Below are 25,576 nucleotides of genomic sequence, written 5' to 3'. Positions count from 1 at the left end.
CAGGGTAGAGCTAGTCAGTCTCTGACTGGAGAGGATGGGGGGCGGGCGGGGTGGGAATTTTCAGACTAACCCCTTTCCCTTAATGGTTGGCTTCATCCTAGGGAGACTATCACACAGCCCTCAGGAAGCATCCCATACAAGAGTTCTGTGCAGGCTGGATCCTGGCTGCCTGGTTCGCTGCAGAATCTCGCCCGGTGGCTCTTCACCGCCCCGCTCCCCTCCACGCCCCCACCCCCGTCCCCAGTACACTTCTGCTGAATGAATGGATATTCATTGGCAGAGAGAGGCGTCCTCTGTACACTTGGGGTTTCTCTGCAAGAGTGGTTACTTGGAGGCCTCTTCAGAAGTCAACGATAGGCAATAGGGGTTAAGAGTATCAAAAAATCCTTGCTCTGCCACTGGACCTTTCTGAACCTGTTCCCTTACAAATAAAAAAGGGTAGCGATACTTCACCGCATGGATTATTGTGGAGAGTGAGCTAACTCCTATTAGGTTCAGGGGAGGACATTGAGACCCTGAGCAGAATCTCACAGCGCTGACTGGAAAGGCCAGCTCCCATTCTTTCTCGGAGTCCCAGTTTCCCCGTCCTGAAAGGGAGCCGTAGCCCCTCCCAAACACCACCCTCAACACACACGCCGGAGAACACCTCTCTCTTCCTCCCCCCTCCCCCGTCCCTCTCCCCCCACCCCGTCCCTCCCCCTTCCTCCTCCTCCTCCTCCTCCTCCTCCGCTCGCGGCTTCTAGGCTTTTCAGGTCTGGGGTCTTTAATTCAGCTTAGGACAGCCCCCGCCTGAAGGACCCTCGCAGGCCGTGGAGTACCACAGCCAGTCCTCCGTTCCCGCTTTGAGGAGACCGAGCCGAGCTTTCGAGGGAGGGGGTGAGAATCAAGGCCCGCCGCGCCTCGCCTCGCCCCGCCCCGCCGCGTCTCCGCCTGGTCCGCCCGGCCTGCCTCCGCCTGCCGTCAGGCGATCTCGGCGGCCAGCCCCGCCGGCTCTGTGACGTAACGGGCGCCAGGGTCCTCGGCGCCTGCGCCCGCTCATATAAAGGCAGACGACGCGCCGCTCCGCAGTGTTGGCCTTGTTCTCCGCTTTTCTGTGGGTTTTTTTTTTTTTATTTGCAGACCTCGCCCTGCTCTCATCAGCCTCTGGCCCGCCATCTCCTTGAATCCTAACACTGTGAGTAGCCGCCGATGGAGCTGGGAGGGGCGGTGGCGCCGCGGATTGCGAGCTGGTGGCCGCACCGCTGGTGCTTTGGCCCTGCTGGAGGCGGGAGGCACCTGGGCCTGGCCTTCCCTCAGGCTGTTTGGAACCCGTTGTCGGCCTTGTGCTCCCACCCCGCCCCTCGACTCGGCGAGGCCTCCTCTAGCCTCGCGTCTTCAAGGCGCCCCGTGGGTGCCCAGGCGGGCGGGCGGGAGGGAGAAGGTGCAAGCCGAACCCGAGATTAGGCCTTCTCTGTACGGGGCGACCGTCAGCTGTGGCGGAGCTCGGCTGAGGGCCCAGGCTGGGGCCGGGGGCCTCGCTTGGCGTTGAGCCTGCCAGCCACTGGCACCCAGGGCGAGCGTGGCGGCGGAGCTTTTAATGGAGTTACCGGGGCTGTCGTGAGCGTAGGCGTGTGTCCGTGTTTGTTGTTTTGGTGTCCGGAGGAAGCGTGGCGGTGGTAGCCCGGGAGCGCTGGATTCTTGGCACCCATCCTTTTCTCGCCCCTGTATCTAGCGTCGCTAGTCACCGGTCCTGGCTAACTGTGCTGGGTCCGAATCTTGGCAGAGAGCCGCCTGGTCCTTCGGAATATTTCTCTCCCATTACTTTACCACAGCCTGGGCTTGCTGAAACCATTGTTGTAATGGCAGATGCCATCGTCATAGTGGTGTGGCTTTTAGGTGCTCTAACTCCTAACTCGAGGTGCCTGGTTTTTGAAGGGGTAGGACATTCACCTGCTTCGGTTTACTTTCTTAATGGAGACTTCAGGTTTAGGTTTTGGGTCATGATTTTTTTCATCAGAGCGTTACAGTAGAATGTTTCTGTGTCATCGAGCAATGCAGATTTCACTCTACCCTCTAAAAAGAGGTGTCAGAATTTCGAGTCTCTTAAAACAGGTTTTTTCCTTTATGGTGTTGATAGAACCCACTCAGAGAGAGTGATTTACAAGTACTGGAGCATAAGGAATTGAAGGAATGGTCTTGAAAGCACGTCAAACAAAATTTCACCCATCGTTATACGAAAATTTTGCTCTGAATTCCAGCTGTAAAACACTAAAAAAGTTGTCTTTGAGTACCAAGTTTAGCGTTACAAAGTGCATCGAATTACAGATTAACCGATTGTTTCTCTGCTATTTATTAAGATCTCAGCTCCCTTAGGAGTAACCTAATAGACGAATTTGACTATGACTAAGCAGATCTTGCTGTTTATCAAAAGTTATTTGAAATATGAAATATTCGTCTTGCTTAAAAGTAATTTTATCAACTGTGTTGCCAGACTCTTGATTCTATAATGTTCACTCCAGTACTGTGGAACATAAAAAGATCATAGAATGTTTCGTAATTAAAAATTGAGCTCACGTTAAAATATTTCTTTTGGGGATACCTTTTGTTATTGCCTTGTCACAGAGAAGGTCCTCTGCTCTGGGTCTTTCTCCATGGAGCAGGACAACTGCATTATTGGCAAGTACTGAGCAACACGGAAAAGCAGACATATATGTGAACTGTAAAATGAAATCTGATTCACTCCACCCATGGATGGGTGAGAGCTGGATATTTCAGTGGCTGGTTTTAAAACAGCTTTACCTTTTTGCTTCCTTGCCTTAACAGCTTGTTGTTTGGGAAATGGAGACAATTGTCTGGGGAAAGCGGAATGAATATTTTAGCTGATTTAATGGGTCTTAAGTCTTGGGACCTAAAAAGGTTCGATCAGTGTTTTAAATGCCAAATTCTATGTTTTTAAGTTATAACGACATCGCAGGATTATGATGGACCTTAAAAAAAAATCTATACTTGAAATTTAAAGAGGTTTTGAATTTTTACAGTCAGGTATTGTTGCCATTCCCCCCTCCCCTGCGCCACTCCCCCAAGAATCTGAATATGGTAAGAAATTGCTGGCTTAGAAGCTTAGAACTTTTAATTTTAAAGAGGTGTTTTTTTGTTTGTATGTTTTGTTTTTTTTGCCAAAACTCAAGTCTTTTGAAGTTAATTGCTTAATTAACTTTTATGTAAGAGGTGTCTTTTTCCTAATGACTCATAATTAATCTGAGTTAATAAATACATTTTTGGCACAAGTAATAAGTTATTACTATGAGGACTTTGGCAGGAGATCTCAAACTTGGACACCTGGACAGTCAGTAATGAAAGGTAAAAAGGACTCTGAAATTTACTAGGTTTACAACATCTGCTTAACCTTAAAATATTTTATTCTTTTGTGTATGGTCTTGCATTGATCCAAACATAAATAAGTATATCCTGATCTACTCTTTGGATCTGAACTCATTTTTCACTGGTAAGTCTCACTGTGGGAAAATTACTATCTTATTTAGTAGCTTTGTTTATTTTGGACTCACCTCCCTCAGGTTTGCAGGTGGAGTAGTCAGTGTTCAGTGAAAGCAGAAAGGCGGGCAAAGAATAAGTCCATTTTAGATACATTTTGCATCAAAAATATAAAGTGTTAATTCTAAAACTTACACTAGAAATGAATTCACTAGGGCAGGCTTTAAAAGCTTCTGTTCCTAGGAGTTATACTTTGACAAAATTTTTATAGAAACACTTGTGTGCTAGCCTGTGAATAATGACTTAGTGTTTTATAGGGGTATATACTATAGGTCCTTAGGGTTTTACGGTTAATAAGTTAGAAGGTGTCTAACAGACTGTAGTTTGAAATGTAGTTTGTATAGAAGTAATATCTCTTAAATTTCAAATTCAATATAATACCTTTTTTTAGATGCCTTCAATTAAGTTGCAGAGTTCTGATGGAGAGATATTTGAAGTTGATGTTGAAATTGCGAAACAATCTGTGACTATTAAGACCATGTTGGAAGGTAAGTTTATTAGAAAACGTGGGTCAGGGGAAAGGGAAAGAAATGAGTAGCTTGATATAACCTGTGAGCATCGAATCTACAGAAGTAACAATCTGTCAGAAAACTCTCAGGGGTATGAAGGGGTAAAGTTCACTTTTTTTTCTTTAAAGTATTAACTGCATTTTTTTTTTTTTTTTTGGTACAGGTCAATTTTTTCTGCATTTTTTGAATTACTGAGTTTTTTCCCTTATTAGGTAGATAATACCATAAGTTAATACTGAAATGATTTCCAAGCCTCAGACAATGGCCCATTTCTCTTTCAAGTAAATTTGTGTTCATAATTTCTAATGACAAAAACTAATGCCTTTGGAAAAGAGATACCTTATATATGGTAGCTAAATAGAACACCTTGTTTCAACAGCGGGAGTAAGCTGAGTAGATTGTAAACTGAGTAGATGTCTGTTTCTTTCTTTCTTTTTTTTTTTTAACCAAGTCTTCCCTTTTTTCTGTTTTGTCATTCCTCTGAAACTGCTGCAAAGCATATATGCAGTGCATCAAAGAAGGAAGGCAAGAAAACAGGTCCTGCAACGTTTTGAAACTTTTACTAGTTAACATGGATCTCTCTTTTTTAAACAAATTAATTAATTAATTAATTAATTTTTGGCTCAGTTGGGTCTTCGTTGTTGCGCGCGGGCTTTCTCTAGTTGCGGCGAGTGGGGGCTACTTTTCCTTGTGGTGCGCGGACTTCTCATTGCAGTGGCTTCTCTTGTTACAGAGCATAGGCTCTCGGTGCACAGGCTTCAGAAGTTGTGGCTCGTGGGCTCTAGGGCACAGGCTCAGTAGTTGTGGCGCACGGGCTTAGTTGCTCTGCGGCATGTGGGATCTTTCTGGACCAGGGCTCAAACCCACGTCCCCTGTGTTGGCAGGTGGATTCTTAACCACTGCGCCACCAGGGAAGCCCTGGATCTCTAATTAGTATTATCAGTGGGTTGGTAGACATTAATAGTATATGGAGACATACAAATCAGTTTCTAGAATTGGTGGGAAAAAAACAGTAGTAATAAGAATGTTCTTCAGTACATTTGTCTCCATATCTGCAGGGGACTGGTTCCAGGACCCCCTATGGATACCAAAATCCATGGATACTCAAATTACTTATATAAAATGGTGTAGTATTTGCATATAACCTACATACATTCTCCCTTATACTTTAAATTATCTCTAGATATTTATACCTAATAACACCATAAATGCTATGTAAATTCAAATTTAGCTTTTTGGAACTTTCTGGAATTCTAAAATTTTTATTTTTTAATACTTTCTATCCATGGTTGAATCCGAGGATGTGGGACCTGCAGATACGGAGGGCTGAGTGCACTCAAATATCAAAAGTTTTTGTTTATCTGTAACTTATAGATATTTAATTAAAGAGTTATATGCCAAGCATTAGCGGGAGATATAGTAGTCAGTGTTCAATGAGAGCAGAAAGGCAGGCAAAGAATAAGTCCTGGTGCTGGTGAAAAGAAGGTAAGTGAGAAGTGGTCTTTGCTCTTGAAGGATTTATAAACTAGGCAGGGAGATAGACACCAAACAAGGCTAACGGTCACATGGTATAATTAGTGCGTTAATAAAATTGTGCCAAGTGGTGCTATGGGAACTTCTTGGCTGATGTTATTCTTTAGGCTTGTGGAGAGAGTGCAGTGTGTAGTACTAGTGAGGTGATATTTCAAATCTAGTCAAATTAAGATGTTTTGGGAGATCATTGTGAGGTAAAGTAGACAGGATGTGTTTTTTAAAAATTGAGGTTTTTAATTGGGGTTGTGATCGTGATACTTGTAGTTGATAGAGCTGAGGAACAGGTTCGAGGGGAATGGAAAGAAAATGACTCTGAGCTTGAACATGTTGTGTATGTTAGAGATTCCCTCAGAAGATCTTTGTGATAAGCTACTAGTCAGTTGAGTATGTGGATCTTGGTCCCTGAGTTGTAGGCTGCTGGAGATAGACTGACTTTGTATGGTGGGTTATAGGAGTATGTATATATATATATATATATATATATCTGTGGAAGTAAATGAGCTTGGCAGGTGGCCATATTGGGGCCAGGATGGGCTGTTAAGAGTGAAGTCAGAAGTGGAGAATATGTGGAGTAGGAAGCCAAGGGAAAAGGGAGGCATTTTGAAGTGACCAGAGTGATTATCAGATTCATATACTGCAGACTGGTCACTTAGGATTTCAGGGGTAATAAGTTAGAAGACTTCTAACAGCAAGTATTAGGTGTGGTAGAGGCAGAAGCTACGCTGCAGAAGGTTTGTCTTCTGTTTTCTAATAGAAAATAAAAGCTGAACATATTCTTTTCGGTTTTCTTTTTAGTTTTTTTCCTGTTTTCTAATAGAAAATAAAAGCTGAACATAAAGTTGTTTTTGGTAATTGACACCAGTTATGTGGCACTTACAGTCCTGCACCCTGGTGACTTACATAGATGACTTCTATTAAGTTGTAACCCCCTTGGTACAACCCACAGTCACTGTTCATCAACAGTTGATGAACAGTTGAATGAAGAACTATAGTATGGTCACTGATAAAAGAGTGTGAAAGTTATCCAGGTGTCCCTAAAGGCAGGTGAGTAAGGCTTTATCTAGAAGATGTAGAAACTGATAACAAAATTGCTGCCTGAATACTTGCTTTATTTCATCTTAGTTGGTGCCTGGCACACTAATCTCTCCTGTGCTGCTTCAAAGAAGCATTTGCCAGTGTAGGAACATAGGGCTGCTTGAAGGTTTTCTGCCAACTTTGATCAATGAAGCAAGTGGATGATAGATAGCAACAGTTAAAATGTTTCTTTCCTTTCATAGCTTTGGGCATCAGAGGTGAATGGCTTTATCTTAAGTACCAGTGGTTTATATAGAATTCTAGCCTCTTGAAGACTGGAGTGTATTGAAATAAAATCTTCTAATCAGTGGACAATCAGAAGTGAAAATCTTGGCATGTGTACACATGTATTGACTCATTTCTTCAGGTCCAGGTTGTGGTATCAGGATACAGGTGTCTTTCAGAAGTCCTTGAAACTAAATAGCTTAAAGGAATGACTGTTGGTACTTGTGCATTCAGTCTAAAAGCAAAAACCATTTCAAATCCTCAGTTTAAATGCTAGAGAAGTGATCCTTTACAACTCTAAGGCCCTTATTTTTAATGTGACTTAAGCCTTCTTCCAAATAACATTTGTATCTAAACAAGCTGGTCTTCTGTATTTCATTTCCTCTAATCTGTTCATTCCCCAAACACATGTATTTTCCATAGTATAAATTCTTTTTCTCCCCTCTGAGTTAAAAATACTTCATACTAGTTCAAGAAAACCGTAAGTGGCTTGATCCAAATTGAAATATTGCCATTTTATAGTTTTACTCTCAGCAGAGAAGGGATCAGGTAAAGGCATTGGTGGGGAGGAATAGAGGGGAGATGAGTGAATGTACTCATACAGGAAAATAGGATACTTTTTGAATATACTCTCATCCTTACCACTCCACTGGAGAAGCTTGTTAAACTCATTGATCTCCATGTTGTCAAGTGCATTGTTTCATTTCTCATCTAGACTTATTGATAGCCTTTGACAGTAGATCAGTCCCTTCTACATTTGGCTTTCAGGATACTTAATACTTAGCTCACTGACAACCTGTCTCCCCATCTTTAAAGCCTTCATTTCCCTGGAGTTTGCTTAATCATTGTACCTCTTCACTGTATCAATACTCAGTCATTCCCTTGGTTACCTCAGCTAGACTCATAGTGTTATAAATCATTTATACATCATTTCCCAAACTTACCTACAGTTCTAATCTCTTCTTTTGATTTTTAGACTTGCATATTTAACTTCTTGGTCTACCATTGAATATCCAATAGATATCTCAAACTTATTAAACTAGAATTGTTTTCTTTTTTTAAATTTATTTTTGGCTGCATTGGGTCTTTGTTGCTGCATGCGAGCCTTCTCTAGTTGCAGCGAGTGGGGGCTACTCTTTGTTGTGGTGCACAGGCTTCTTATTGTGGTGGCTTCTCGTTGCAGAGCACGGGCTCTAGGTACGTGGGTTTCAATAGTTGTGGCGCACGGGCTCAGTAGTTGTGGCGCATGGGCTTAGTTGCTCTGTGGCATGTGGGATCTTCCCGGACCAGGGCTTGAACCCGTGTTCCCTGCACTGGCAGGCAGATTCTTAACCACTGTGCCACTAGGGAAGTCCCCAAACTAGAATTCTTGATTCCCTGCCCTCTAAAACAAGTTCTCTGACAACCTTCCCCATATCAATTAGTGGCAACTCCAGTGGCAGCTCCATCCATCTGGTTCTTCATGTTATAAGCCTTAGCCATCGCTAACTCCTTTCACATTCTGCTTTCCATCTGTTGGCAAATCCTGTTGCCTCTCACTTCAAAATGCATACAGAATTGGACTATTTCTTCTGCCATAGCTATATACCTTGTACAAGCCACTTGTACTTGCCTGGATCATTGCTAGCCCCATAATTGGTTTCCCTCTTTCCCCTCCTGCTCTCTGCTATCTCTTACCAATATAGTAGCCAAATTGCAGAAGGCCCTATTAGGGCCTTGTCATCTCCTTTCATCCTGGCTAACTCTGCTCTTGTAACACTAGATTCCTTAGTGTTTTTAGGACACTATCAGAAGGCCTTTGCATTTGCCATTTCCTCTCCTAGGTGTTCTCTCTTTTAGGATTTTAATTAAAATGTCATCTTCTCTGTGAGGCATCCTGAGCAACTCTATCTAAAATTGCAACAGTTCCTCCCATCCTCCTGTATTCATTGCTGATTCTTCCCTGCCTAGCACAGCTATATATTAGGGACTCAAATGTATGCCTCAGCACTTAACTGTGTCAGCATAACTGGTGCTGTGCTACAACCAGTATAGCAATGCAGTACTTTTGACCTCTGATCTTGGTACTTCTGTTACATAAGTTTCTTTGGCAGCTCTTTTTTAGTCCTGTAGAAACTGAAGGATGGACCCATTTGGGTTCTACTCTTATTTAGAACCTTTAAGTAACATACAGATTTTAAGTTTTCTCTTTGGAGCTCAGCAACCACTTTGATAGTCTAAAAGTTAGGACTTTTTATTAGAGAAACCTATATATTCAAAATTATAAGTAGTATGTATGTGATGAATAACACTAAAGGGTATATGTTGAAACTACGTCTCTCAACCCATGTTCTCATTAACTACCTTAGACATAATATTAACAATTCCTTGTATATCCTTTTGAAGATATTTTAAATATAAATATAAGTATATTCCTATTTTTATTCAGGTAACATTTATCTTTTATACCTGGCTTTTAAAAACTTTAATCTTGAAATCAGACCAGTATGTATGGAGCTGCCTGCCTTGTTTTTTGTCAGTGGCTGCACGATGTGTTTTGTGTGTGTGTGTGTGTGTGTGTGTGTATACATTTTTGGGCTTCAGATTTTAACAGATTAAGATTCTGTTACTTCTGCAATACCTCACATTGTTTTATTTTCCTAAGTGCAGTCCATCTAAAGTTTGGTATAAAGAGTAAGGGTAAGCGTCTAGCTTTAATTTTTTCCCAGGTGGTTACCCAGTTATCTCAATCCCATTTATTAAATCACTTTTCCTCCTAATGAAGAAAACTCTTTTTATGTAATCCTATATTTGTCTTCTCACACATTTTTATATAGTTTTGGGTGGTTCATGGACCTGTTGCTAGGAACCGCCAGTTTTAAATACTTTCAAGAGAACTATTCTTAGTAAAGTACTTTTATAGTCTTTCAGATAACATGTCTTACAAGTTACTTGTTTGAAACAGCCTGGTTGTTATAGTGGGGCTAGAAAATAATGGCAACTCTTCTGGTTTACTTAGATTTGGGAATGGATGATGAAGGAGATGATGATCCAGTCCCCTTGCCAAATGTTAATGCAGCAATATTAAAAAAGGTAAGGTAGCAACTATACCCATATATATATATATATATATATATATATATATATCCCTTTTCTCATTAACAATATCCTGGTGATATTTCTATATTGATATATAGATACCTTCCTTAAAAACAAAACAAAAACAATAACTATATAGTAAGATTATGACTAAGATATTTATTTTAGTTTAACCAGGCCCTGTGAATATTTAAGTTGTCTAGTCTTTTTCATTAACACATTTAAATTATTGAAATATAATGGTATGTGCTTAGCAAAAAGGGAAATTTTTTTGTATTGCTTGTCTACTGAATGGGTATGCCTCAAAAAGAGTTTGAGGGACTTCCCTGGTGGTCAGTGGTTAAGAATCTGCCTGCCAATGCAGGGCACATGGGTTCGAGCCCTGGTCCAGGAAGACCCCACATGCCGTGGAGCAACTAAGCCCGTGCACCACAACTACTGAGCCTGTGCTCTAGAGCTTGCGAGCCACAACTACTGAGCTCACGTGCCTAGAGCCCGTGCTCCGCAACAAGAGAAGCCACCACAATGAGAAGCCCGCGCACCACAACGAAGAGTAGCCCCTGCTCGCCGCAAGTAGAGAAAGCCCACACACAGCAATGAAGGCCCAATGCAGCCAAAAATAAAAAAAAATTTAAAAAAAGGAGTTTGAGAACAAGATACGTGCTTTTTTTGGTTTGTTTCTTTTTTTTTAGTTGATCACCTTACCCTGTGTCTAAGCATAAACAGCCCTCTACATATTTTTTTGGCTGCATTGTGCGCAGCTTGCAGGGATCTTAGTTCCCCGACCAGGGATTGAACCTGGGCCCATGGTAGTGAAAACACCGAGTCCTAACCATTGGACCACCTGGGAATTCCCCAGCCCTCCACATTGAATAGGATTTTAGTGTTTCAGAGCATATGGCTCCTTAATAGAGCCAGCTGTTTAACTGAATGCTCTTCTGAAGAAACAGCAGCCAGTTTCCACATTGCGGGGAAAACTGGCTAGGCTTAGAGATGGGAACGATCATTTCCAGTTGGCCCCTTCCTAAGGAATTTTCAGAGTCATTGACCATATGCAGTTGCATTTTATGCTTTCTCTTGACCCTGCATATTTTTCCATATTCTTACCATGATTGGCTATTACCAATCTTTTTAATATCCCTAGTCTGGGTAAAAAGCCCCTTGTAACCACTATTCTGTATTCTGTCTCTGTGAATTTGACTATACTGGGCTATCTTATAAAAATGGGATCATAGGATATTCTTTTGTGTCTGGCTTATTTCGCTTAGCGTAATGTTTTCAAGGTTCACCCATTTTGTAGTCTTAATAGGCTTTTTATAGGAGTTCTTTATGTAGTTTTTACCATTTTGCTTGTCTTAGGTCAATTCACAGGTTTATATTTTTATCTAGTTAGATCTCCTTTTTTATTATTTTTTATTTATTTTTGGCTGCGTTGGGTCTTCGTTGCTGTACGCGGGCTTTCTCTAGTTGCGACGAGCGGGGGCTACTCTTCATTGCGGTGCGCGGGCTTCTCATTGCGATGGCTTCTCTTGTTGCAGAGCATGGGCTCCAGGCAGGCAGGCTTCAGTAGTTGTGGCTTGCGGGCTTCAGTAGTTGTGGCTCTCAGGCTCTAGAGCGCAGGCTGAGTAGTTGTGGCACATGGGCTTAGTTGCTCCGCGGCATGTGGGATCCTCCTGGACCAGGGCTCGAACCCGTGTCCCCTGCATTGGCAGGTGGATTCTCAACCACTGAGCCACCAGGGAAGCCCAGATCTCCTTTCTGACTTCTGGGTTTTGTGTTGCAAATTAACATTCTATCTTATGCTAATGTAATATGCTTCTAAAAGGACTTTGACTTGCATTCATTCAAATTCCAGGCATTTTTTAGGTGCTGGAGGTACAACAGTGAACTAAAGAGACAAGATCTATTCTTAGGTAGTATACGTTCTGAAGGTGTGTGGGAAGCATACAACACAAATATGTCAGATGGAGAAGCTGTGGACTATAAGTGGGATGGTAGGGGGGAGTTGGCTATTTGTAAAATAAAGATGGTCAGGAAATGCCTTACTGTGAGAAGTGCATCTTGGAACAGAGACATGAATATGTGGGGGAAGAAAGCTCTGGGCAATGGGAGTAAGTGCAGTGACCCTAAGATAAGAGCATGTCCTGTCTTTTGAGGTAAGGCAGGGAGGCTAGTGTGGTGGCTAGATCATAGTGAACAGGCAAGGAAGTAGAGGTTAGAGTTAACGGATTGGGTGAAACAGGGCCACCTAGAATAATTTTTTTCCAATCTATTTGCATTATTACTTATCAATATTTAAAGTTAAGTATATTTACTGATTATATGACCCCAAAACTGTAAAAGTGTAAAGTAAAATTTCCCTTCCTTGTCTCTCCTCTGACCAGAAACTCCCATCAGCATTAATTTCTTACGTAGCCTTTTTTTTTAAAGCTTTTTTTTTTTTTTTGCGGTACGCGGGCCTCTCACTGTTGTGGCCTCTCCCGTTGCGGAGCACAGGCTCCGGACGCGCAGCCTCAGCGGCCATGGCTCACGGACCCAGCCGCTCCGCGGCATGTGGGATACTCCTGGACCGGGGCACGAACCCGTGTCCCCCGCATCGGCAGGCGGACTCAACCCCTGCGCCACCAGGGAAGCCCTGGTTTCTTTCTTATACTACTGGAATACTTCTTAAAAAGCTATTTAATTAAAGCCCTTTATGCTTGGCTTTTTCTTCTAGATGTAGTTCTTTCCCTTTTTTGTATCCTGGTAGTATAATTTCTCAGTTCTCCCATTTTCTCTCAGCATTGTTTATTCCCCCAACGTTATAATATAAAAAAAAAGTTAATTATACAGAAAAGTTAAATTATACAGCAAACACCCATTTTCTTACCACTTAGATTCTGTAACTTAACACTTTCAGTGTAGATTGTGGTCTATATGATGGTGCACAGTCTAGCTAATCAGCTTCTGGAAACTTTAATGTGTTCATTCCACTACTAAGGGAACTTTGGGCTTTTCCTGCATTGTTCTTATACTGGATAGTGTTGTGCATGTGTCTAGGGTGTTTAGAATTGCTTGGTGATAGGGTATGAACATATTTAGCTTCCCTAGGTACTCCTAGGTTACTTTTCAAAGGGATTATACCAATTCACACTCTACAGTAGAAAAGTTCATGTTATCCTCACACTGTTGCCAATGATTAGTATTGACATCTTGATTTTTATTTATCTTTTGGGGGTACAGTCTAAAGTAGTATCTGTAGTGTTAATTTTGCATTTAATGAGGCTGAGCATTTCCTCCATTTTGACTATTCATATTCAGATTTATTTTGTAAATTGCCTGTTCATATCTTTAGCCCATTTCTGTGTAGAGATTTTTAAGATTTTATATTTTATAAGGTAATCCATTGCTGGCATGTACATGTTGCAGGTATTTCACAGTCATTGTCCTGTCTGACTTAATGTGTTTTTTTGTACAGGAGCTTTTTAGTATGGTCAAGTATAGTAATCTGTCTTCATGGTTCGCTGTTATCTAAGATCTTCCATGAACTCTAGGGTTGTGCTTTTCAAGCTGGGCTACTAACTTTATTATTCAAGTTGACTTACAGTTAGTTCTTAGCCCCGTGTAGGAATAACCTTGCCCCAGCAGTGGAACGAAGTACCTTGTTATAAAATGCCATATAGGAATGAACTTTTGTTGTTGTAGGTCATTCAGTGGTGCACCCACCACAAGGATGATCCTCCTCCTCCTGAGGATGATGAGAACAAAGAAAAGCGAACAGATGATATCCCTGTTTGGGATCAAGAATTCCTGAAAGTTGACCAAGGAACACTTTTTGAGCTTATACTGGTATGTTTTTAATGCATAGTATAAGATATTTCTAGTCCATACCTTTAGCACTTTTCATAGAGTTAAATTTGTTAAATTCATTGATACTGAATTTTAACTCTAAACTCTGCAGTGCTATATTTAAATCCATGTATCAGTAACCACATTAAATGTAAACGGTCTAAACACCACAAATAAAGGTTAGAGGTCATCACATTGGATAGAAAAGAGTTAGCTATTCTGTCTACAAAAAACTCACTTTAAATATAAAGACACAATTAGGTTTAAAGGGTGGAATAAGATAATATTATGCTAACAATAATAACCAAAAGAAAACTGGAGTGACTATATTAAAGTACATTTCAGAGCGAAGAATATTACCAGGATTAAAGAGGGTCATTGCATAATGATAAAGTGGTCTGTTCATTATTAAGAGGACATAAGAATCCTAAATGTTTTTCTACCTAAAAGCAGAACTTCCAGAAAGTGAAACAAAAACCAATAGAACTCTAAAGGATAAGTAGGCAAATCCACAATCATAGTTAGAGATTTCAAAACCTGTCTCTAAATAATTGATAAAACAAGTAGACAGAGAATCATAAGGATGTAGAAGACTAATGACAGCAGAATTCATATTCTTTTCAAGTGTATACTTCCAAGATAGACATGTTGTGGGCCTTAAAACAAGTCACAGGGGAACTTCCCTGGTGGTCCAGTGGTTAAGACTCCCGCGCTTCCATTGCAGGGGGTGCGGGTTCAATATCTGGTTGGGGAACTAAGATCCCACATGCTGTGTGGCACGGCCAAAGCAAAACAAAACAAAATCTCATTTGAAAGGTTTCAATTCACACAAAATATGTTTTCTAATCACAGTGGAATGAAATGAGAAATCAGTAACAGAAAGCTATCTGGAAAATCTGCAAATATTTGAAAACTAAGTAACACATTTCTTAGTAATCAAGAATGATTACTGGGCCTCCCTGGTGGCGCAGTGGTTAAGAGTCCGCCTGCCGATGCAGGGGATACGGGTTCGTGCCCCGGTCTGGGAGGATCCCATATGCCGCGGAGCGGCTGGGCCCGTGAGCCATGGCCGCTGGGCCTGCGCATCCGGAGCCTGTGCTCCGCAACGGGAGAGGCCACAACAGTGAGAGGCCCACATACCGCAAAAAAAAAAAAAAAAAAAAAAAGAATGATTACTGAAGAATGAGTCAACGAAGAAATCAAAAGAAGAGTTAGTATTTTAAACTGAATGGAAATGAAACACAACATACGAAAATCTGTGAGTTGAAGCTAAAGTAGTAGAAGGAAATTGATAGCCCTAAACACCTATATTAGAAAAGAAGAGGGCTTCCCTGGTGGCACAGTGGTTAAGAATCCGCCTGCCAATGCAGGGAACATGGGTTCGATCCCTGGTCTGGGAAGATCCCACATGCCGCGGAGCAACTAAGCCCATGCACCACAACTACTGAGCCTGTGCTCTGGAGCCTGTGAGCCACAACTACCAAGCTCTTGTGCCACAGCTACTGAAGCCCACGTGCCTAGAGCCTGTGCTCCACAACAAGAGAAGCCACCACAATGAGAAGCCCACGTACTGCAACAAAGAGTAGCTCCCACTCGCCACAGCTAGAGAAACCCACGTGTAGCAGCAAAGACCCAACGCAGCCAAAAATAAAATAAATAAATAAATAAATAAATATATATATATATATATATATATTTTTTAATTTATTTATTTATTTTTGGCTGCGTTGGGTCTTCGTTTCTGTGTGAGGGCTTTCTCTAGTTGTGGCAAGCAGGGGCCATTCTTCGTTGCGGTGCGCGGGCCTCTCACTATCGCGGCCTCTCTTGCTGTGGAGCACAGGCTCCAGATGTGCAGGCTCAGTAGTTGTGGCTCACGGGCCAAGCTGCTCCGCAGCATGTGGGATCTTCCCAGACCAGGGCTCGAACCTGTGTCCCCTGCATTGGCAGGCAGATTCTCAACCACTGCACCACCAGGGAAGCCCCAAATAAATATTTTTTTTTTTTTTTTTTTTTTTTGCTGTACGCGGGCCTCTCACTGCTGTGGCCTCTCCCGTTGCGGAGCACAGGCTCCGGACACACAGGCTCCGCGGCCATGGCTCGCGGGCCCAGCCGCTCCACGGCATGTGGGATCCTCCGGGATCGGGGCACGAACCCTAGTCCCCTGCATCGGCAGGCGGACTCTCAACCACTGCGCCACCAGGGAAGCCCAATATTTTTAAAGAAAAAAGAAAAGTTTCAAATCAGCAGTCTAAGCTTTTACCTTAAGAAACTAATGAAAGATGAATTTCATCCCAGAGAAAGGGAGTAGTAAAGGTAAGAGCAGAAATCAGTAAAATAGAAAACAGGAAAACAATAGAGAAAATCAAAGAAACCAAAAGTCGAATCAGAAGGTCAGTAAAATGTAATGCTATAACTACTTATGGGATCTTAGTTCCCCGACCAGGGATTGAACCTGGGCCCTTGGCAGTGAGATCATAGAGTCCTAACCACTGGACCACCAGGAAAATCACTGAATTCTTTAAATATTTTTGTCAAACACAAACTTGTGTTTGTGTGTGTGCACGTGTACACAACTGCCAGTAGTGACCATTCTTTGACATTTGAGGTAGTGTAGTTTGCTGAATGTAGCGCAAGGACTCAATATTACAGAGGTATAACAAAGAATGGGACATACAGTAATCTTTCACAGAAGAATTTGTCTGATTTATTTATTCATTTAATTTCTTAAAATTAATTAGTATTTTAAGCTAAGTTAGATATGGATTGTTAGTCACTGACTTTGGATTTAATTTAAAGCATCAAGTATACTTTAATGAAAACAACAATTACTTTACAGGCAGCAAACTACTTAGACATCAAAGGTCTGCTTGATGTTACCTGCAAGACTGTTGCCAATATGATCAAGGGGAAAACTCCTGAGGAGATTCGAAAGACATTCAATATCAAAAATGATTTTACTGAAGAAGAGGAAGCCCAGGTAGGTGGCTAACAGCTTGTTCTTGATCAAATGCTTTTCAAGAGAGACTAAAACCCATAGCATGCTAGGAAAAGAGGTATTTATATCAAGGAGTCTTGACTTTACCTGAGGGAAAATAGGTACCTTTTGTATGCTAAAAATACTCTGGTCTGTCTCTTAGTCTAAGCACTTAGATGATACTGTTCTTTTATAAGCATAAGAACAATTAGTTTTCATCCAAAGGTGCTGTTTGATATTTGTTCCTTAGCAGTTACTAGTTTTGGCACCTGGGACCTGACATGTAAGCCATCAATATTTGACTTCAGAAAAGCAGGCCCTATGGATTATGTGCCAGGATACTTCAGAGCAATTTAGTGAATGGGGAAGAAATGAATAGATCAGAATGATTTTGTTGATGCAGGTCATCTCTGGTGACTAAAGCTGTAATTGCCCATTGTCTTTGCTTTTCTTGATAATTTCAGCAGGGCACAATAAAAAACTGGGGAGGGAAGGAATGGTAACCTGGAAGCGTAATGTTAACCGGGTTTTTCCGGTTTTCCATCGATTTCCTTCTGACCCACCTCACAGGCTATTGATGAATCATTAGATAGTAGTCTTAGAAAAGACTACTTAAGGTACTTCCTTATATCTGTCTCTTCTTCTAGGTACGCAAAGAGAACCAGTGGTGTGAGGAGAAGTGAAATTTTGTGTCTGATGCTGTAACACTGTAAGGATTGTTCCAAATACTAGTTGCACTGCTTTGTTTATAATTGTTAATATTAGAAAAACAGTCCACAAATGCAGCAGCAAATCAGTTGTATTAGCAGAATGTTGTCCTCATTGCATGTGTAGTTTCAGTACAGATTCCAAACTTACGGCTCAGTTTCTTCTAGTATGATAAAAAGTTCTTTTTTCTTTGCTCTGAATAAAATTGAACTGTGGGTTCTCTATAGAAAGTGGCATTTTGGGCTTTCCCTCTTTTTGTAAAGCAATTTATGCCTAGTTTATTGTCCAGTTAACTTTAGTTTAGTGACTTTTAAAAGTTGGCATTGTAAATAAAACAACTTGCAAAAAATTTTCTGAAATAGAATTAACAACGTATTATCTTTATTCATGAGTTGGAAACTGGAAAAAGGCTGATTGAGGTAAATGTTATCAGAGTGGGGTTATCAGAATGTCTTCCAGCTTCCTGGAGTCCACTGGTATTGATTAGCCTGTATGTAGCAGGGCTCCCTTAATTGGATCTGAGGACTTGTTTTTGCATTTTTAATCCTCTCAGCTTTGAATATGTTGGCTAGAGGCTCATTTACTACTCAGTTTGTGGTTTGGGAGGAAACAGAATTAGACAGTTCGCTGGCTTTTCTATTAAAAGAGACACTTAACCCATGTGGTGTGTCATCTTTTTATAATCAGTAATCCTATGTGGGGAAAACCATAAACACTACTTGCATGTAAAAAATAATTTAACTTTTAATGTTAAAATGTATGGCATTACCCAGAAAGCATCAGTCACGAATGCAAGATACTTTCAATAAAAAGTAAGTTACGTAGTAGGTAGTAAATGGTTTGCTTTTTGTGTATTTAAATGTTTCTCTTCACTTAATATTAAAAGTTAAGTTTACGTATGGTTGTTTAGTTGGAAAAGACTTGCAGGCAGTTCATGTCCTGGCTCACTGGAGGCTGCGACATAACAGTAAGGTTCTGGTAGACTCTGTTCTAATTGTCTTCTAATTTTTTTTCTTTCCTCCTTGTGTTCCCTTTTTACTTACTTTCCCAGTTAGAATTAACTATATTCACATGTAGTCTTAATGTGTTCTCTTCATGTTTACTGTGAGCTCTTCTGGCTCAGATTATTACTTGACAGTAGTTTGCTTTTACTTCAACTCTTATTTGTCCCAAATCTACCTTTATAATAAAGTTCCATGTGCTGTCTCACATAAATCCCCATTTGTTGTCTGTACCAGAGATAGCAAACTACAGCCTGTGTGTGGGTGAAATCTAGCCTACAACCTGTTTTTGCAGTCTGTGAGTTAAAAATGGTTTTTACATTTTTAAAGGATTGGTAAAAAATAGACACACAAAGACTGTATTTGACCAAAAAGCCTAAAATATTTACTCTGGCTCTTCACAGAAAAAGATTGCAAACCCTTCGACTACTTCTGGATCCCTGATTCCCTTTACTCAGGAAGTAAGCTTGTTTTTCCATTTGTTCTGGTTTTAGTGGGGAAGGTAGCAGCATTCACTCCTAGCTGGAGTGTCTCATTTCTGCTGTTTCCCAGTGGTCAACTCTTGCCAAAAGTTTAACTACCTAAAGTATATCCCTAGCAATATCATAACAAACAAATCTTTCTTGAAAGTTCAGGATTGTTAGCATATGCTCTATTTAGTTTGGAAAGGAAGTATCAGCTTATAGGAAGTGGGAGCCTATTATTATTAGCTGTTGATCTGTAACCCCCAAGAATTGTTACAATTACAGGACTAAATATCATCACTACCCATATTTAAAGGATACTGGGATCTTTCTGAATATGTAAGATTGAGTGGACAGACAATATAGTAGTTTAAAATTTTGTTCTCTTCTTGACTTTCTGTAGACCTTGGCCCTTGTCTTTAAACAAACAAAGATTCCTGATAATCTTAAACTCTCATGTTTAATAGAAATCTGACAGCTCATCCAAGAGAAAGTAGGCAATTTGTGGACATTATGTACCCAAATAAATCATAGGCATATTAAGAGCCCCTTCAACTGGCTGCAACACTTTCCTACCCTTTTCCCTCTTCCCTGTTACATTCTATTTCTTTAATATGTCTACCAAGAGTTTTCCGGGCTCTCACCTTGTCCAAGGAAAGTGAGTGGCCCTTTCCCATTATCCATAATAGCAAACGTGTCTTCAAAGACACACTCTCTCCTGTCTGCCCTCTCATTTCCCAGTTATTCTGAGCTAATGCTGTAGCATGAAGTCAAACTGAGGCTGGAGTCCTGCCTCTGCCTCTTAGTGCCTACCTCGTCTTGGGTAAGTTGGACATAGTAGCTACCTGCAGTGTGGTGCTCTTGGTGGTGAAGACTCCTCTGTGACAGTCCTTTGGCTTCTCAGCTTTTCATTGATTCTCTGGGTCACTTGTGATCGAAAGTAAACCAGCCACCTTCTGAATGTTAGCTTATTACTTTCTCCCTAACATTGTCAAGGATTAAGAATGTGCGCTCTCAAACAGTTTCTAATAATTCTTAACCTCTTTTGAGGTGCTGTTATATTTTATTAGCTCACCTTCATAAATCTACTTTTAATATACAAAGTAGGTATTGCTTTACAGTTTTTATATTTTTCCAAAGATTCACAGAGGCATCCCTTTAGGTTACAGATCCCTGAAGTGGCATTATAGCTGTGATTTGTTTATTCTACAACTGTTTGAACACATCAGCTGCTGGAATTGATTAAGCAAGATCTATATTGTAACTTGGTAGACTGCTAGGACTGCAGCTCTGTAACATGGTGTCATGGTAATTCTGAGCTTAGTCTGGAACTAGCTGGAGAAGGAGGAGCGTAACAGTGAGTCACTATAGGCACATGACTCAGGGCAGGCAGATACTCCAAACCACGTGATTTATTTATTTATTTTTTTTTGGGCTGCGTTGGGTCTTCGTTGTATCATGCGGGCTTTCTCTGGTTGCGGCTTACGGGGGCTACTCTTTGTTGTGCGTGGACTTCTCATTGTGGTGGCTTCTCTTGTCGCGGAGCATGGGCTCTAGGCATGCAGGCTCAGTAGTTGTGGCGCATGGGCTTAGTTGCTCCATGGCATGTGGGATCTTCCTGGACCAGGGATTGAACCCGTGTCCCCTGCATTGGCAGGTGGATTCTTATCCACTGTGCTACCGGGGAAGTCCTGCCTAGGCTCTTAATACGGCAGTTTGACCAGGGAGACAAAGTGGTTTCCACAGGGAAAGAGAGCAGCAGACCCTTTGATCTGAGCATGGCCTTTACCGTATCCACATCCATCAGAATCTCATCTTTCAAAGCTTAACTTTTGGTTGCCACCAGTTCCATTTGAAGATGTTTCTGATTATTTTTATAAAGCTCAGTATACATTGAAATGGGAAGGTACCAAATAAATGTTCTCCTTATGAGTTGCTTGTGCTTTAAAAAGGTGATAAGCTTCAATTGTCTGGATTTGTATGAAAACCAGAAGGGAATAAGGGAGAAGATTGCAAGTAAAGGGTAAGCACATGAAATGGTAAAATCCCTGAAGTGTAGCTCCTGGCTTCTTTGTAGGCAGTATAAGACATGGTTGCCTTCTTAGGAGATTTTGGTGTAGCTTAGGAGGCAAAGATAAATACTGCTGGGAGGAAATGAATAATAAAAATGTTCTGAGACAGAACATTAGTGAGCAAATGGGGGCTGCAGAGCTGGAAGGGTCTAGGAAAGGTTCCATGAAGAACTTGGTTTCAAAGGTCAAGTTGGATTTGGTTGGGGTGGAGGGATGGCAAGGTGAGGGAGAAAGCAGTGTGCTCAGTCTGGAACTAGTAGCAGAAGTTGGGTGTCATTAGGCCTGCTAGAGAATATAGTCTGGAAAGAGATATTAAAGCTGGATTGGTGAAAGAATTTTGGTGACATTGTAGGAAGAGTATTCATCATACTCATGTTAGGCAGTGCAGTTCTTGAGTGAAGCAGAATGTTTTTATTATTATTAAAGTATTCTGAATATTGAGGACTTTACAACTAGAGTCTTGATGCCTTTTTCTTGGTTACTATTGTTAAAAGTCAATACCTTCAAAAAACAGAATGAGTAAGAACTGTATGTGTACACAAGATGAAGAATGATGTAAGTTTAGAACATGTCCCTTAGCCCAAGATTTAGCCATTTGAACACCTAAGCAGGTAGGCTGAATGCTATCCTTCCTGTTGAGTTGTCAGTGGATATCAGCATTGTTGGTGGCATAACGGTGTTGGTGAAGGGGCTCTTGTTTGAGCGATTTCCAGTGTGGGACTTCTTTTGAGTGACAGTTTGTTAACTTACGGATAACATACTTGCTTCCTTGCAGTATTTTGCACTGTTGGCTATATCTGGTCTGTGTGCCAATACTGAGAGGCATTTTGTAGGAGGAATATAGTTGCTCACAATAATACCTGCTTCCATGTCTCTAGTTCTTATGACCTGCTGACACTGCTGAACTTGACATGTTCAGGAGTCATTTGCTGAACTTATTAACCTGCTATATGCTGGCCTCTTCTTTCACTCTGAGGATCAGCCTATTCCATAAAAGTACTCTCACCTTCAGAACCTTCCACCTGTATATGTTGCAAATTGGTATTTTTCCTTTGTGTGCTGAATGTGCCATTTCACATCCTCTTTTACGTGCTTCAGATGCTTTGCAGATATTTCTGTCGTAGGAGGCTTATAGGAAGGGTGGGGATACAGAAGAAACTCAGATATGTATATATTCAAGAGGAGTTTGCACAGTGGCTGTGTGTGTGTCTAGAACCGAATTTCTACTCCTCCATTCCCCCCCGCCCCGCCATTGACTGCACATGCCTGAAAGAAGACTTCAGATAAAGGAATGTGAGAACACCTGAATAAAAAAGGAACATCTGGTCCAGAGCCCCGGGGGAACTTAAAAGAAGTGGCAGCCTGAACTATCTCCCTTATAATTCATAGCTGCTGAAATATCCCTTACTTTAGGTTGCTAGTGACCTAACTCATGGGGACTGCTAGGGATAGGATAGTTCCTACCCTTACCCTAGGATAGAATTATGCCCTTTCCAGTTAACTCTTTGTCCAGTCCCATACTGTTCTTAACAACTTCAAAATGTCTCTTGTTCTAAGGTGGGCTTTTATTCGAGGGAATTGACTATGGGAATATCCCCATCTATATTCTCTGTTGTAAAACTTCCTGCTGTACTCCCTGAGTACAGCATTCAGTTATAGCTCCTCTCAGACCCCCACTGCCCATTGTGGACAAGCAGACGAGTACAGACTTTGGGAGCCTGAGTTAAAAAGCCCATGGTGGGCTTCCCTGGTGGCGCAGTGGTTGAGAGTCCACCTGCCGATGCAGGGGACACGGGTTCCTGCCCCGGTTCGGGAAGATCCCACATGCCGCGGAGTGGCTGGGCCCGTGAGCCATGGCCACTGAGCCTGCGCGCCCGGAGCCTGTGCTCCGCAACAGGAGAGGCCACAACAGTGAGAGGCCCGCGTAAACAAACAAAAAAAGAAGCCCATGGTGATTTGAGATCTGAAACAGAAGGTGATCAGAGTAGTTGGGGGACTTGACACAACCTAGGAACCAGGTTCTGCTTTGGTGGCCAGCTCTGTTTCAAGGACCCTTGGTGAACTCTTAAGCTCTCAAGAGACCTGAGAAACAGGCATGCTAAAGCAGCTTTTCTAACCTCACAGAAAAGCCAACTCAGCTCTTTTAATATAATGAATTAGTTTTTGGTCTCAAATCTTATAGGCCTGGCAAGTCTGTGTTAGCCTTGCTCCTTCTGTGCTGTTTTTTTTTTTTTTTCCCCCGTAGAAATGCATGCAGGAACTGATTCCTTTCTTATTCTTTGGAACAATGTAAAGAACCATTCTGCTTCACTGTACATGTGGCCTTCCTAGCCAGGCTTATGGTACACTGAGTAGAGCTGGGCAGCGTTGCTTCTGGGCCATCCAGAATGTAGTTACAGTTCAGAAGAGAGTCTAGCCACAGAGCTTCCTGTAAAGGGGGAAACACCCTCAAATTGGGAGACTTGGGAAGGCCCTGCTAGCTTGTTGGGCTGAGCCCTCACCATGTCTTCTGAGCCTAGGAGGGCAGGGGGAGCAGCTGTAGCAGGGGAGGGATCAAGATCTGTATTTCAAGCAAATTTGCCAGTTGTCTAGGAATGTGTAAGGGAGGTTGGGATGTCTTATGTCTCAGAAAACGGCATGTTTTTGGCTGGAAATGAGGTGGGACTGCTGTGGTATTTGAAGTTGAATTTGCGGCTACACTCTCAAGTCACCCTGTGCCCCCACAGGAATGTGCTGGTATGATCTAGGAAGATTTGAGTTTCCTCTTTGAAGTCAGTTTCTTTTAAAAGGCTGGTTTGATTTTAGCAAAGTTGCCAAGGCCCCCCTCTTTACCCTCACATACACAAAGAGTGCATTGTTCATGTACCCCCTGTGCTGTAAATAAGACACCAGATCAGATGCAGCAACCCAGTCTTGCATAAGCCTTGGTTAAAATGTTTTTTGAAACAACTAGGCCAGTAGCCAGAGCGGAATTCTTTAAATGGGACAGATGTCAAGAGAATGGCTGGTCTCCTCTAGCACCCTTGCAGAAAAAAGCAAGTCTAGGATTACAGCATTCAGTGGCCTACTTTAAATAGACACTACTCTGGAAGATGACTTTCTTTATATTTTTAAACATAAAATCCAAAAAACTAACTCTGTTAAGTGAAAATTACATTATGGTGACCCAGCGGCTGGCTGTTGTAATACTTCTTACCCACCATTTGTACCTAATGGTTGACTGACCTTTTGAGGTGGCGTTGTGACACCTTTTACATTCATGATGGGTCTCAAGAAGTTTATACTTTAACATGATGGAAACTGCTGTGGAAAAAGTAGACGGTAGATTTATCAGTCTTCAGAAGTTTTGTGTAAGAATATGACTACCTCAAGAAATACTTCATGTACCTTACAGTCTTTGGGAGGAAAGGGTGTTATTAAAATACCCATCTTTTGGATTTTGTGATGATACCAGGTTATAAGATTCCTGTGTGTTCATGTTTTCCTCCAAATAGGCTATGTACTTGTGTCTTTTCTCTCTGCCTTCAGAGGAAAATGGAGCCCAGTGATGATACGTGCCTATTTCTGGTTGGGTTTTCTTAGGGGCTGTGGCGGCAGTTTCCAGTCCACTCTCATATGAGCAGTGGGGTAGGTTGGCCTGTGCCTGCATCACGGGTGAGCTCAGAGGACTGGGGGTTAAGATCAAGGCTTGCAATGGGAACTTATACCTAGCATGAGCCCCGCTCTCTGGGTTGGAGCAGGGCCCAAGCCCCTTAAGGAGAGATGACAAGAATCAATCCCTGGCTTGTGTAGGTTCAAGGTCTTGAGAACATGTGTACCATAATAGAGAATAAACTTTGTGGCTGTGGAGAAGGAAAGAGTGTTATACTCTGTCACTGAAACAGCTTATTCCTCAGAGTCAAGCTTTGAAAAAGAAACCCAGTAAAAAGTATCTTTATTCTCATATCAGAAATTTTTCTGTGTTATGCATTATTACAAAAATATTTTGAATACTACAATGGTCTTTTCTCTCTCAAGACTTCTTGCAGCACTACACCAGAACATATGATCTTTGGATTCTGAGAAGCCAGTGGCTAAAGTAGGAACTAAAGGCTTTTGTTGAGGGGGTGTGTGGGTATGGAGATAGCCCTTTCTCTTTGGACTCAGGCTATATGTACAGTGAAGAGGAGGCAAAAAACCCAACTAAGTTAAATTAAAAAAAGATTTGTTTTTTAAGGCTCAGGGTTGAAGCTTGGCTCAGAGATGGGTTAAAGTAGGCTGTGGTGCAAACCCGACATCCAACACTAGAGGTTTTCTGGGCTCCTTGCTTTGGTTGTAATAGCCTTTCTTCCTGCAGCCCCATAGGGAAACTGAAGCTGGCCTACTTTCATGCTGGAAGATAGGCACTGGCTGTCCTGAGGTTTGGTTTGCCCTCTTACAACTGTCTGAGAGCTGGCTAGAATGATGTGGATAGGCTGGAACTGGATCTGTGAAAAAGGCTCTCAAGAGCGGGTAAGGATGCACACCAGATTTTGAGCCATGACTTACTTGAACTGTTGACTGCAGCTACTAGTGACTGAGGCATTTGGTATCAGGGCTT

At 41.8% G+C, this 25,576-nt stretch overlaps 1 protein-coding gene across 1 annotated transcript; it reads left to right on the top strand.

Annotated features, from left to right (window-relative positions):
- The first annotated feature begins 1,028 nt into the window (after positions 1 to 1,028).
- SKP1 (S-phase kinase associated protein 1) lies at positions 1,029 to 18,284 on the top strand. Its single transcript, XM_060093357.1, has 6 exons — positions 1,029 to 1,174; positions 3,923 to 4,019; positions 9,871 to 9,944; positions 13,635 to 13,778; positions 16,615 to 16,755; positions 17,400 to 18,284. The coding sequence occupies exons 2-6, from the start codon at positions 3,923 to 3,925 to the stop codon at positions 17,433 to 17,435; spliced, it is 492 nt and encodes a 163-aa protein (XP_059949340.1). The 5' UTR covers positions 1,029 to 1,174; the 3' UTR covers positions 17,436 to 18,284.
- The last annotated feature ends 7,292 nt before the right edge of the window (positions 18,285 to 25,576 follow it).

This window comes from Mesoplodon densirostris, chromosome 3 (genome assembly GCF_025265405.1).
Source record: "Mesoplodon densirostris isolate mMesDen1 chromosome 3, mMesDen1 primary haplotype, whole genome shotgun sequence".
Classification (NCBI taxonomy): Eukaryota; Metazoa; Chordata; class Mammalia; order Artiodactyla; family Ziphiidae; genus Mesoplodon; species Mesoplodon densirostris.
This window is presented reverse-complemented; position numbering and strand designations above follow the sequence as displayed.

Coding starts and splice junctions, on each gene's coding strand:
- SKP1 (XM_060093357.1), top strand. CDS start 3,923: ATGCCTTCAATTAAGTTGCAGAGTTCTGATGGAGAGATATTTGAAGTT. Junction 13,779..16,614: donor CACTTTTTGAGCTTATACTG/GTATGTTTTTAA, acceptor ATTACTTTACAG/GCAGCAAACTACTTAGACAT. Junction 16,756..17,399: donor CTGAAGAAGAGGAAGCCCAG/GTAGGTGGCTAA, acceptor CTCTTCTTCTAG/GTACGCAAAGAGAACCAGTG.